The sequence below is a fragment of the Rattus rattus genome, chromosome 5 (genome assembly GCF_011064425.1).
Source record: "Rattus rattus isolate New Zealand chromosome 5, Rrattus_CSIRO_v1, whole genome shotgun sequence".
Lineage (NCBI taxonomy): Eukaryota > Metazoa > Chordata > Mammalia > Rodentia > Muridae > Rattus > Rattus rattus.
In genome coordinates, this window is record NC_046158.1 from 90,321,216 (window position 1) to 90,333,202 (window position 11,987).

At 35.0% G+C, this 11,987-nt stretch overlaps 1 protein-coding gene and 1 non-coding gene across 2 annotated transcripts; one reads left to right on the top strand and one right to left on the bottom strand.

The window, feature by feature from the left end:
- Positions 1–1,566: 1,566 nt before the first annotated feature.
- LOC116900575 (olfactory receptor 4F3/4F16/4F29) lies at positions 1,567–2,511 on the bottom strand. The gene has a single exon (XM_032902298.1). It carries the CDS (start codon positions 2,503–2,505, stop codon positions 1,567–1,569), a length of 939 nt encoding a protein of 312 aa, XP_032758189.1. The 5' UTR covers positions 2,506–2,511.
- A 9,036-nt stretch (positions 2,512–11,547) lies between these two features.
- Positions 11,548–11,675, top strand: LOC116902585. Its single transcript, XR_004388177.1, has one exon. It is a non-coding gene; the product is annotated as a small nucleolar RNA SNORA17 (small nucleolar RNA).
- Positions 11,676–11,987: the final 312 nt, after the last annotated feature.

An 11,987-nucleotide genomic window follows, 5' to 3' on the forward strand; every position in this document is an offset into this window, starting at 1 on the left:
TAGCTGTGTGTCTGATATGGACAGAGAAAGTTGGAGTAAAATGGAGAATTGTAAGTGGGCTCTGCCTAGATGGTGGAAAGCGCTCATGTGAAATTAAATTGGGTGGAAAAATGGAACTGGAAGAAAATGTGAATCCTGGCCCATATCTGGGTGTGGGGGTATATATGGCATGGAGTAGACTTGGATTTGGTATTGGAGGGAACTTTAAGTTGCAACGAAGGCAGGGTAGGTTCTGGCCAAAGTCTAGAGGTTGATTGTAGAGGAGTCAGGGATGATTAGAACAAAATAGAGACCTTGATTTGATACTGTGGCTTTATTTGCCAAGTTAAGAAGATTGTAATCAAGGAAGGGTCAGAGATACTCACTGAGACACACCCTGAGAAAAATGGTACAGAATCCAGCTCGGGGGAGAAGTTGGATGTGATGTGTCTGCCTAGAAATATTGAAGTAAAACATGATAGCTTGTAATAGGCATAAATTTTTTTGATAAGACAAGGATATTTTCTAACACTGAAAAATGAAGAAAATTGACCATCATTGTTGAAAATAAGAATATTCAGTGGCAGGTGAATAATTAGTATTTTAGTAAACATATAGCTTGAAAAATAATAACTAACTGATAATTTTGAAATAAAATCAAAACAACTTAAGCTAGGAACTGAGTATAAATAGTTGCTGCATATTTGTACACGCTATCTTAATCAAGATATACTTTTATTTGATTAATCATTCTTCATTGAATATACAAAAACATTATTAAGTGTAGCTTTAATTTTTCAATGCCTCCTTTTAATGATGGTTCTTAAACACTATAACCTCCTTTTTAGTCCACCATTCACCACAGTAGTGGAAAAGAAAAGATACAGGGAGAAATGAACCTGTTTAAAAATTATTCCTCAGAGCAAATACCATCTGCATTGACAGGAAATCAGCAGTTCAGTTCACGGGTCAGCAGCAGCAAGAATGTCAGAAGTTCAAAGTCGTGTCTCACCAAACAAAGCAAAGATCATCGAATAAACAAGGACAGGAAGTACTGCAGAGTAGCTCCACCTGTAGCCCCCTCCCAGTTCACTGAGTCCTATTTATTCTCGCTCCAAACATCATGTACCCTCCATGGGGCTTGCCTTACCAAGTGTCTTGCCTCAGCACGTGAATCTGTCTTAACAAAATTCCACATGAGTCTATATCATCAGACATCACTCTGATAATCAGCCCAAGTCTCGAGAAACAGAAATAAATGGCAAGAAATTGCCAACACACCACCAAAAGTTTCTCCATGGAGTCACAACAAATGGAACTCAACAATGAATGTAAGGCAAAAGAATACATGCCTGTCTTTAATGAAGAATCCTTTATCATGCATCCTTTCATGAGGTTGCTTTAGGGAAACATCCTTTCATTTGTGTCCACTTCAGGAGAAGACTCCACCAGCAAAATACCAGAACTCTTAAGTTTTCACTTCAGTTAAAAAACATGAAAGACTCACTAATTATTCACACCACTGATTCCATTTCAAAAATGCCTCATACAACACATATTATTATTCAAATAAAGATATTATACTATTTATGAAATGTTTCTAAAAGTTAATAATGCTTTGAAAACTCTCTTTATTGCTACCTTCATCTCTTTATTTCTGAATGTGTAGATGACTGGGTTCAGAAAAGGAGTAAGAACTGCATCAAAAAGAGCAAGAAATTTGTCTATCTGGGAGTGAGGGTGAGGCCATGTATATACAAACAGAGGGGGACCAAAGAAAAGAAACACCACTGTGATGTGAGCTGAGAGAGTAGAAAGGGCTTTGGATGAACCACCTGAGGAATGTTTCCAGACACTGAACAGGATGAAGATGTAGGAGATGAGAAGCAACAAGAAAGAGCCAACACAGATGAACCCACTGTTGATGGTGACCATGAACTGCAACTTGTAGGTGTCTTTACAGACCAATCTGAGAAGTCTAGGAAGGTCACAGTAAAAGCTGTCCAGTACATTTGGACCACAGAAGGGTAAATCAATAAGGAAAGCCAGCTGGAACAGTGAGTGGCTAGTGCCTAGGCCCCAAGCAGCAGCCAGAAACAAAATACACACTCTTGGGCTCATGATGGTAAGGTAGTGCAGAGGCTTACAAATGGCCACATATCTGTCAAATGCCATGGCCACAAGGAGCACCATCTCCACTCCACCAACTAAATGAATGAAGAAGATCTGAGTGATACAGCCTCCAAAGGAGATGACTTTGTGCTTCCTAAACAAGTCATACACCATCTTGGGGGAAGTGACAGAACATGCTGCCAAATCAATGAAGGAGAGACCTGCTAGGAGGAAGTACATAGGAGAATGTAAGTGAGGGTCAATGGTCACAGAAAATACAATGAGGATGTTTCCACTCATGCTTAATATGTACAGCACAGAAGAGACCACAAGAAGGAAGAGTTGAATTTCCCATGAGTGGGTGAGTCCAAGAAACACAAATTCAGACACGACTGTGTGGTTCTTTCTATCCATCGATTCAGTCAACTGGGTAACAGATACTCTTATGAGAACTAAGAAAAGGATAAGAAAGTATAATTGTTAGCAATGATAGTAATTTGATTATTTCTGTTCATATTATAAACAAACCCACTTAATTATAAAATTAATCACAGATGGAATTATAATGACACTAAATAATAATGAAGATTACAATAATACTATAATAAAAGCATAATTAAAATTTAATTAAAAACTACCAATGAAACATCTAACAGTCTAAAATTAATGAGGAAATTACACAAAACTAAAATTTTCACGGATATCTATACCAATAAATAGAATATGCAAGCAAGTAATTATGCTTGCTTACAAATACAAAAAGAATGCATGGGAAATATAATTTTGACCAAAGGTAAAGAAGACCAATGTTAGATATGTCCATGAAATACTAAATCATTTCTTCACTTTATTACAATTTTCATGCTTCACATAAAAGTCATACAAAGACTGTTAAAGGGAAACATAAACTAAAAATTAATTATTGAATTTCTATTCAAAAGTGACAACTATGTAATAATTTAGCTGGAATTGAATTTAAATGGCATAGGTAAATCATAAGATATTCTTTGACATTAAATAAATGAAACTAATATAGCATATGAAGAGTAATGACTTTATTAAAGGCAGAATGTACATTCTTTGTCATGTTGACTAGGCTCCCAAGTCTTGTAAGTCATCTCTTTTTTAAATGTGATTTTTAAAATAGGACATAAAATTGCCATCCTTGCCAGTTTGCACGTATAGTTTGGTAATGTAAAATATATTATTGTGAAATAAACATTCCAAACTTCATCATAACTTTGAAATGTTATGTCCATGAAGCAACTCTAAAGCATAACTCCTAAGACCTTGTCTGGTTTCCAGTAAACATTCTATTTTCTGTGTCTGTCAATCTAACAACTTCATATGTTGACTACAATTGGAATCACATGGGACCTTGCTCTCTGTAGCTGTTTTGTCTATCTTACCATAATCTACTTCAAACTGGTCTATTGAAACTTTTTCTCTTCTGCTTCCAAGTTCCACACAGATTATAGCCAGCCTCTGTGGGCCATAGAACTATGAGGATTGATCTGGTACCTATTATCTGGTCCTGCAAGGTTTTTCTCTGGGCCAAAGAAATACAGATATTTAATTTTTCACAATCTCTTCCCCTAATATGCATGCCTATTTGGTTACCTTGGATGACAAATACATCTGCAATCCCATTAAGTGTACACTTTTCCTAACACACTCATAGCTGTTCTTGTAAGAGAGGAAATGTTAATCTTTTCTCATCATTTTCCTATGGTTACCATCCTTTCCTTATGTGTTTGCTGGTTGGTTGGTTTTGTTTATTTGTTGCTTTAGTTTTTTTTTTCTTTTTAAAGTATTCAGATTTTGATTTTATGCTTACTGGTCTGGTATTTTATAACAACATCTCTGCTATATCTGACAGGATGGAGGTATATCATATGTTCAAAACTTCAAATTTTTAGCTCATTTTCAAATTAAAAAGTCAAACTAGTAAGTAATCAATGATAGGACTAAAGATGTTTTACTTTGCTTTGATCATATATAACTAAATCCAGTAATGAACGACAACTGACACATTTTAATCTGAGTGTGTATGAATTTGAGGGAATTAAAAAAGTTATGGGAATTGAAGTTAGTTCATAGTGGGTTTGGGGTCTAAAAATTATATTGCCTTAGAAGACACCAAGATGGAGAATCAGGTTTCTGACACCCTTCAATTGTAGACACAGCTTCAGAAACCGATGATACCGTCTTAATTTACCTCTTTGCCTCAAGCATGCCAGAAGCTTTCATCATGTCTTGGTCTTGTCGAGCTTATGACCTGTCAGTCAAGTGTTAGCACATTCAGTTAAGTCAAATGGCTTTGCTGTCATTTCCTGAACCACAGTCCATAGTTTACAAAAAGACATTTTCTTCTTTTTCATTCTTAGAAATGTGAGACTTTGGAGAAGGGAATTCCATGTGCTCCCCTGTATGGGAAGAATAAACAGAATGAAGAGTCTGTTAAGAAGGAAACGTGGACAGAAACATATGAACAACTGATGCACTGAGGAGAGGGCTACGGATATTCTACTGATAAAAAGAAATCAAGGCTTTGAGTCAGAAAATATAATCACCTAGGAAACACCTAGAACTATTTCACTATGGATTTACTATTAGTCAGTGAGAAAAAATGTGAGACTCAAGAGTATAAACTGAATATTCACACTATTAGCAGAACTAGGAAGCAGAGTCCAGAACTCTGGATTCTTGATCTATAAACTAAATATCCTGTAGAAAATTACCTAAGAAAAAAAGAACCAAAATTTTAAATGTGACTTCTGTTTTAAAACTAAGAATTTATATATATATATTTACCCATTTTTCTGTTATTTGCAATAAAATGTTTGCAAAATAATTAAACAAACTATAAAGTCTAATAGCTATGAATAAAACTTTGAAAATATTTGCTATTGTTACATATCATTTTCACTTATTTAGTGATAATTTGAAAAAACTCAGTATTTTTTTAATTTAAGGAATATTTATTATTAGAACATCTAGTATGCCCCCACATTTTGAATCTTCACAAAATGCTTAACATCCATGATCCTCATTTGTATGTAAATCAAAACTACATTGAAATGTTATTGCACCACAACCAAAATTGCTATCATAAGGAAAATAAACAAAATAAATGCTGATAAAATGCATGGGGAGAGGGACTTTTAGTCACTACTGTACAAAATTAGTTGAGACATTGCGTAAATAAGTATGCAAGCTTCTCACAATGCTAATCTATACCTTCCATAAACTCCAGCAATATCATTGTTAGTCATATACCCACAGGGGAAAATACCACCATGCTACAAGGAGACTTAAATGTTCATGTGCATTGTGTCGCTATTCACAATAACCACTCGGGGAGCTGAGTTAGGTGCCCATCAGCAAATTAATGGATAAATAGAATATGTTAGGTATACACAGTTGACTTTTACCCATTCATAAAATAATTTTATATTTATTTCAATAAAATTGATAAAACATGATCACTGTGAGTAAAATAATCCAGACATAGAAGGAGAAACATTGTACAGTTTCCATCATGTTTTCAGCCAGATGTAAAGCTAAAGAAGAACTTAAGGGTGTAGAAGAAGACTATAACAATGGTGAAATCTTAATAAAGTGTAGGAGGGGGTAAATAGAGTGAACATACATTATGATAATCAATTGAAATGTCATAGTAAAACATTTTGTAAAATTAATAAATGCTGACAAAAAGTAATGAAAATTCACAATGCTTTTCTTCACCATACCATATGATAAAAGTCAGGATTTTGTCTACAATCTGTAGATTCCAAGCTCAGTAAACCTGTTAGAAAAGCATAAATTTCACAGATAGTATCTGTAATATAAAACAATAGACAATGCATGATGTACAGAGAATATAGAATATATAAAAAATTTTGAAATAAACCACTCATGTTCCTTAAAAAAACATTTATGGAGAATTTGGACTATTGTGGAAATGAATGATAATAAGATAAAAAGCACCTTGGTCAACAATATGCAGATCCTTTACTTGATACTCTACCTTTTCATTTCTATTGCCCATGGTTCACAATGGGCATGAAAGTCAGTAAATAATACTAGAGTAAAACACTGCTAACACTACCTAATTTTCTTCCTGTCATGTCTTCAAATAGGATCTACAAGCAAATTTTTTCTCTTATCAAAATTGATAGTAATCAGAACTAGTAGTCTATTCTTGAGCATCGGTTTCTGTACAAAACAATAGAACACATTTTGCATGGGCTCTTAGGTAGGTACACAGTAACTCTCAATTTTTAAAATTTAAATAACAATCTGAGCAGTAGAAAGAAATGAGGAATAAGGTAGAAAATGGAAGGAAAACAGTCATAAAAACTAATGAAAGTGATTATGAGAGTGGGTGAGTATAACTAGACAAAGGGGAAAGCCAGAAGTTCAGATAGCAATGAGTATGATCATAAAATCCAATTTCAATTTCCAATTAAATTATCTAGAACTACTCCTGGCTCTGAGATTAAGGAAGAAAAAAGCCACCTTTTCTAATACTTGCTCAATTAGACTCACAATGTGTCTAACTGCCAATATGATAGTGGCTATAAAATTTGCTCTTTGTGTATAGACATGTGAATGACCATAAATTATAATTGTCATACTCATTTGAAGGTCCAGAGTGTACTGAGCATGTGATCCTGTAATAGGATAGCAGACATATTGAGCCAGTATGTGCAAATTTTAAATATCCAGAAACCCCTCCAAAATTTTTACCTCTCTTCATGAACATCTCTAACAAGAGAAATTTTAGAGTATTCATTTTAGTGTGGTGCAGTAGACTGATGAGTGACATGGGCTTTGAAATCTACCCAGACTATTTCAATTTACTCTCCACTTCCTCTCTAAGCATGGGAACATAGTGATGGAATTTTTCAGAAATATATACAGCATAGGTATCTTATACTCATCTGCCACTTACTATTTTTTAGACATAGTCACATACAAATGAAGAGCACCTATGCACAAATCAGGCAAATATAATAATCAATAATGGATACAGAAGTCCATGTAAACATAGTTCTCTTTGTTTTTATTCAGTGTAACATTTTCTTAAATTAGTTTATTAATTAAAGTGTATCTACTGAGAATGTACTTTGTATTAAATGATTAAAAACAGTTGCTATTAACATTAATACAAAGAGGAATAGTATGGAAAGTATTACAGAAGCACCATAGACTATATAATGCCTAAGTTACATAAAAGGAGATACCTGCAGCAAGATGATCAGATAACAAAATGTTGAAAATGTGGTATTGAATGACACTTTAACCAATTAAAATATTTAAAGATAAAACTTGAGACATGATTTCAAGCGAATGATTTATATAGGAATGGCAGGCCACTTTGAGGAACTCTGGGATAACGGCAAAGAATACAGGTTGAAGTAGGGATAGAATTATTTAGAAGAATGAAAAATAAAATGACAGTCGATATAGTGTTGCCTGAGGTTAGTCTATAAGAAGAAAAAGAACATTAATAAATAAATTCAAGGTAATAACACAGGAGATAATAATTAATGAGGACAATATTCAAGATACATGATCTGCTAATCAGTGTGGTATAAGGGGGGGGGGGTAATTGCCTCAATTTAACAGGAAAAACAGTGAATACCTGAACAGAAAATTTTCATCATACAACTGAAAAAAAGAAAAAAAAACACCATCCTTAAAACAGAGAAACTTGTATTCTCTGATATTGTAACTATTCCCCCTTAACCTACCTTTTGTTCAAAGGGACAAAAACAATTTCATTACAGATTGAAATGAAATCATTCTCAAAACATCAACTATACTCTGAGGATAATGTAGGGAAAAATAGCCCTACATTTGTTAGTATGGAAGCTAACGGAAGCTCTCAGAGGAAGTGACCACATAGTGCTGCAGAGATCTGGGATTTTCTGGGAGACTGAAATAACGTGGCCTGAAGAATATCCCATGGGAAATTTTGTTTTTCCCATGGTAGCCTAGTAGAGGTGTTGTTAATAGACCGAAATAGATTTGTAAGACCATTATGTGGAGACATTTTGCTATTTATAAATATTTTGAATATTATCACATGTTTTACAAATTTTCCTTTTCTATTCTTTGAGATTTTATATGTATATGCAATGCAATATATCCAACCATAATTTCCAGTTTTCAACTCATTCAAGGATCACTTTAACATGTGCCTCTCCCAATTTTAAGTTGTTTTTTTTTTTTTTTGTTCAATTAACCAATGAATCTACTTAATTCTGCTTATATGTACAAGGGTGTGAGCTCATGCTTTGGAGCACGGGCAAACTATCCATGGTCACAGTGTCAAAGAGTAACTCTCCCTTCCCCAGCAACTATCAACTGCCCACAGTTCCCTAGTTAAAGGTAGAGACTTGTGAGCACCTTCTCCCTCCTGACTAGAATTTTGAAAAACTTCATCTTTGTAGATACAAAGCAGTTAATCACAGACTCTCATTAGTGCAAAAGGTATGTCCATTGCACTCCTCCCCATCCTCCATTTCTTATGTTTGATCTGCTTTCACTTTCATGATGTTTGGAGAGCCTGGGCTACACATGTGAGGGAGTCAGTAGCACTCCTTATATGACAACCCACAGCCACCACACTTTCCTAAGATCCAGAGAGAGGAACAGAAGCAAGGAATGGAATGCCCACCCAACAAAAATCAGAACAGATATCAACACCTATCATTCCAAACCAAGATGCTTAGACACCACTTCAAAAAGCACAATCAACAACACACAACACAGTATCTTCACTAGAGCCTAACAACCCTACTACAGTAGGCCCTGAGAAATGCAATATAGCTGAAGCTCAAGACAAGGACTTCAGAATAGCTATTATGAATGTGTTCGTGGACCATAAAAACACTTAATAAATCCATTTAATAAAGTATGTAAAAACAGTGAAATTAAACGATAAAAATTGTTCAAGACATAAAACTATAAATAGAATCAATAAAGAAAATGAAAACTGAGCTAACATTGGAAATGTAATGCTTAGGAAGTCAAATAAAAACCTCAGAGGTAATCCTCATCAACTGGCTACAAGACATAAAGACAGAATCTTAGGTATTGAGGAAAAGATACAAGACATTTATACCTAAATCAAAGAAAATGTTAAATATAAAAAACACAATCTAGTCATAAAACATCTAGGAAAACTAGGACATTGTGATATACAAATTCTATAACTAATAGAAATTAAGAAAAAAAAACCAGGTCAATTGCACAAAAATATTTTCAACAACAGTTTGGAAGTTATTTTCCTTAACCTAAACGATGATGTGCTTCTCAAGGTATAATAACATACAGAAAATCAAATAGACTGGACTAGAAAATAAATTCCCTCTGGTATATAATAATAAAAACACTAAACATACAGAACAAAGGAAGAATATAAAAAGCAATAAGAGAATAGAACAAGTAACATGTAAAAACTGGCATGTTAGAGTAATACCTGACATCTCAATGAAGACTCTAAAAGTCTGAATGTCAGCACGGATTATTACATCCAAAAAAACTTTCAGTCACAACAGATGCAGAAAACAAAATATTCCACGATAAAATATTAAGCATTATTTATCCATAATTCCAGCTTTACAGAAGGCTCTAGAAAGGAAACTTCAACTTTAAAAGGTTAACTATACCCAAGAAATAACCAGACCAGTTAATTAAAAAGGTGAGAGGAACCAATACCATATCAACAAATTATAAGGAATCAATGAACACTGCTCATTGATAAAACTCTCAGTTTTAAATTCTCAATTACCAAATAAAAAGATAGGATTAGAAAATAGGTTTCCCTGGCATTCCCCTACATTGAGGAAATGAGCCTTCAGGACCAAGGGCATTTTCTCCTATTGATGCTGGACAATGCCATCCTCTGCTACATATGTGGCTGGAGTCATGTGTCCCTCCATGTGTACTCATTGGTTTAGTTCTTGGGAGCTCTGTTGGGGTCTGGTTGGTTGACACTGTTATTCTTCCTATGGCATTGCAAACCCCTTGGGAGTGGAAGCATCCTCATAGAAGCAGGGGGATGGGAGAGGTGCTATGGGAGAGGGGGGAAAGGGATAACATTTGAAATGTAAATACATAAAATATCCAAGAAAAATAAAATTTAAAAAATAAAATTACATGCAAAAGAAGGATTTATTGTTCTGCTATACCCATGAAACACACTTCACCATCTAGGACAAAATCACCTCCGGTTAAAAGGCTGGAAAAAGATATTGCAAACAAATGGACCCAAGAACCAGATGTAGCCATTTTCACATGCGACAAAATAGATTTCATATCAAAATTAATCATAGATAAGGAAAATTACTATATCATCACAGTAAAACTCTACCAAGAAATAATTAAAATTACAGTTATGCAAGAAATAAAAGAGCACCTGTTGAGACATAGAGATGCAGCTCCCAGGCAGGGACAAGTAAGGACTGGTGACAGGTGCAAATAGGGGCTGAAATGCCACCCTTGAGAAGAAAATGTTTTTCTCACTTGGCCTTAAACTATGTTCTGCTGTGTCCTGTTTTTGTGGAAGCAGTTCTCACACTCTCTTGGTAATAGTGAGTATATTTGGATAATAAGAAGAGGGGTGATTTGTCATGTGAATATTTTGAGAAGAAACCTTTGTTTAGTCGTATTTCTTTGTTTAGTCTTGCCTCAGTTGTTCCTGGTATCGTGAGAATAACGACCTTATGGTATCTTGCCAAAATGGAAATTGAGATAATGCATATTCATATCTATATAAGGATTAATAAAGCTTGCAACTGCGTGCAGTTGCTTCTGCCTTTGCTCTGCATCCTCTGTGTCCTGGTAATGTGAGACCATACCCAGGGCCCCCAATACACTAGACAATGACAAGCACCCACCTTTGTAAAAATCATATATTAACCCTTGCACAGAGATAATGGCAGATTTCAATACCCTACTCTCACCAGATCACCCAGACAGAAACTAAACAAAGACATGCTGTAGCTAAATGACTTCACAAATGAAATAGAACTAATGTATTTACAGAACATTTTCCCTAAACACAAAAGAATGTACCTTCTTCTCAGAGGTTCATGGACCTTTATACAAAATCACATATTTGGACAAAACTCAAGGCTCAAATGAATAAAATAAAATTGAGAAAAAGACCCTGCATATTATCTAACCACCATAGATTAAAGCTGTATATCAAGACCAACAATAAGTGCACAAACTCCTGAGATCTAAACAACTTATTACTGAATAAAAATAGGCCAAGACAGGAGTTATGAAAGAAATAAAAAGCTTATTAGAGTTGAATGTAAAGGAAAAGGCAACATACCAAAAACTATGGGAAACATTGAAGGCTGTTTTACAAGGCAAATTCAGAGCCCTATGTGCCTACAGAAAAACAAAAACAAAACAAAACAAAAATCAAAGAGTTCTGTATCTAAAGGCATTGTAGATGTGGTTGCTATGTCACATGTGTGTCAGTAGGTGGCAGAAAGGAGAGTATGTCTATGTTCACTGTTCTGACCTATGAACATCTAAATGATAAGTAGCCTAACATTCCGGGGGGGGGGGAAGGGGAGAAGCAAGCGTGAGACAACCACAAGTCCGGCACCAGGTTGACCTGGATGGATTCCCAGTATGGATCGCAAGCGAGAGACTAAAAACCTTACTTGGGTCCCACACAGGCTAGGGGGTCCGGGAGAACACATCCAAGATTACTCCTGCATAGTATCACAATGAACAATTGGAGCATAGCACTCCTGAGATCATTACTGAAATGATCCCATGCACTCTTAGACCCCAGGCACCACTAAGCGGAACAAGTAAGTGCTAGAGTAATGGAAGAGAAAGAGAAGGAAGTGAGCAAAATA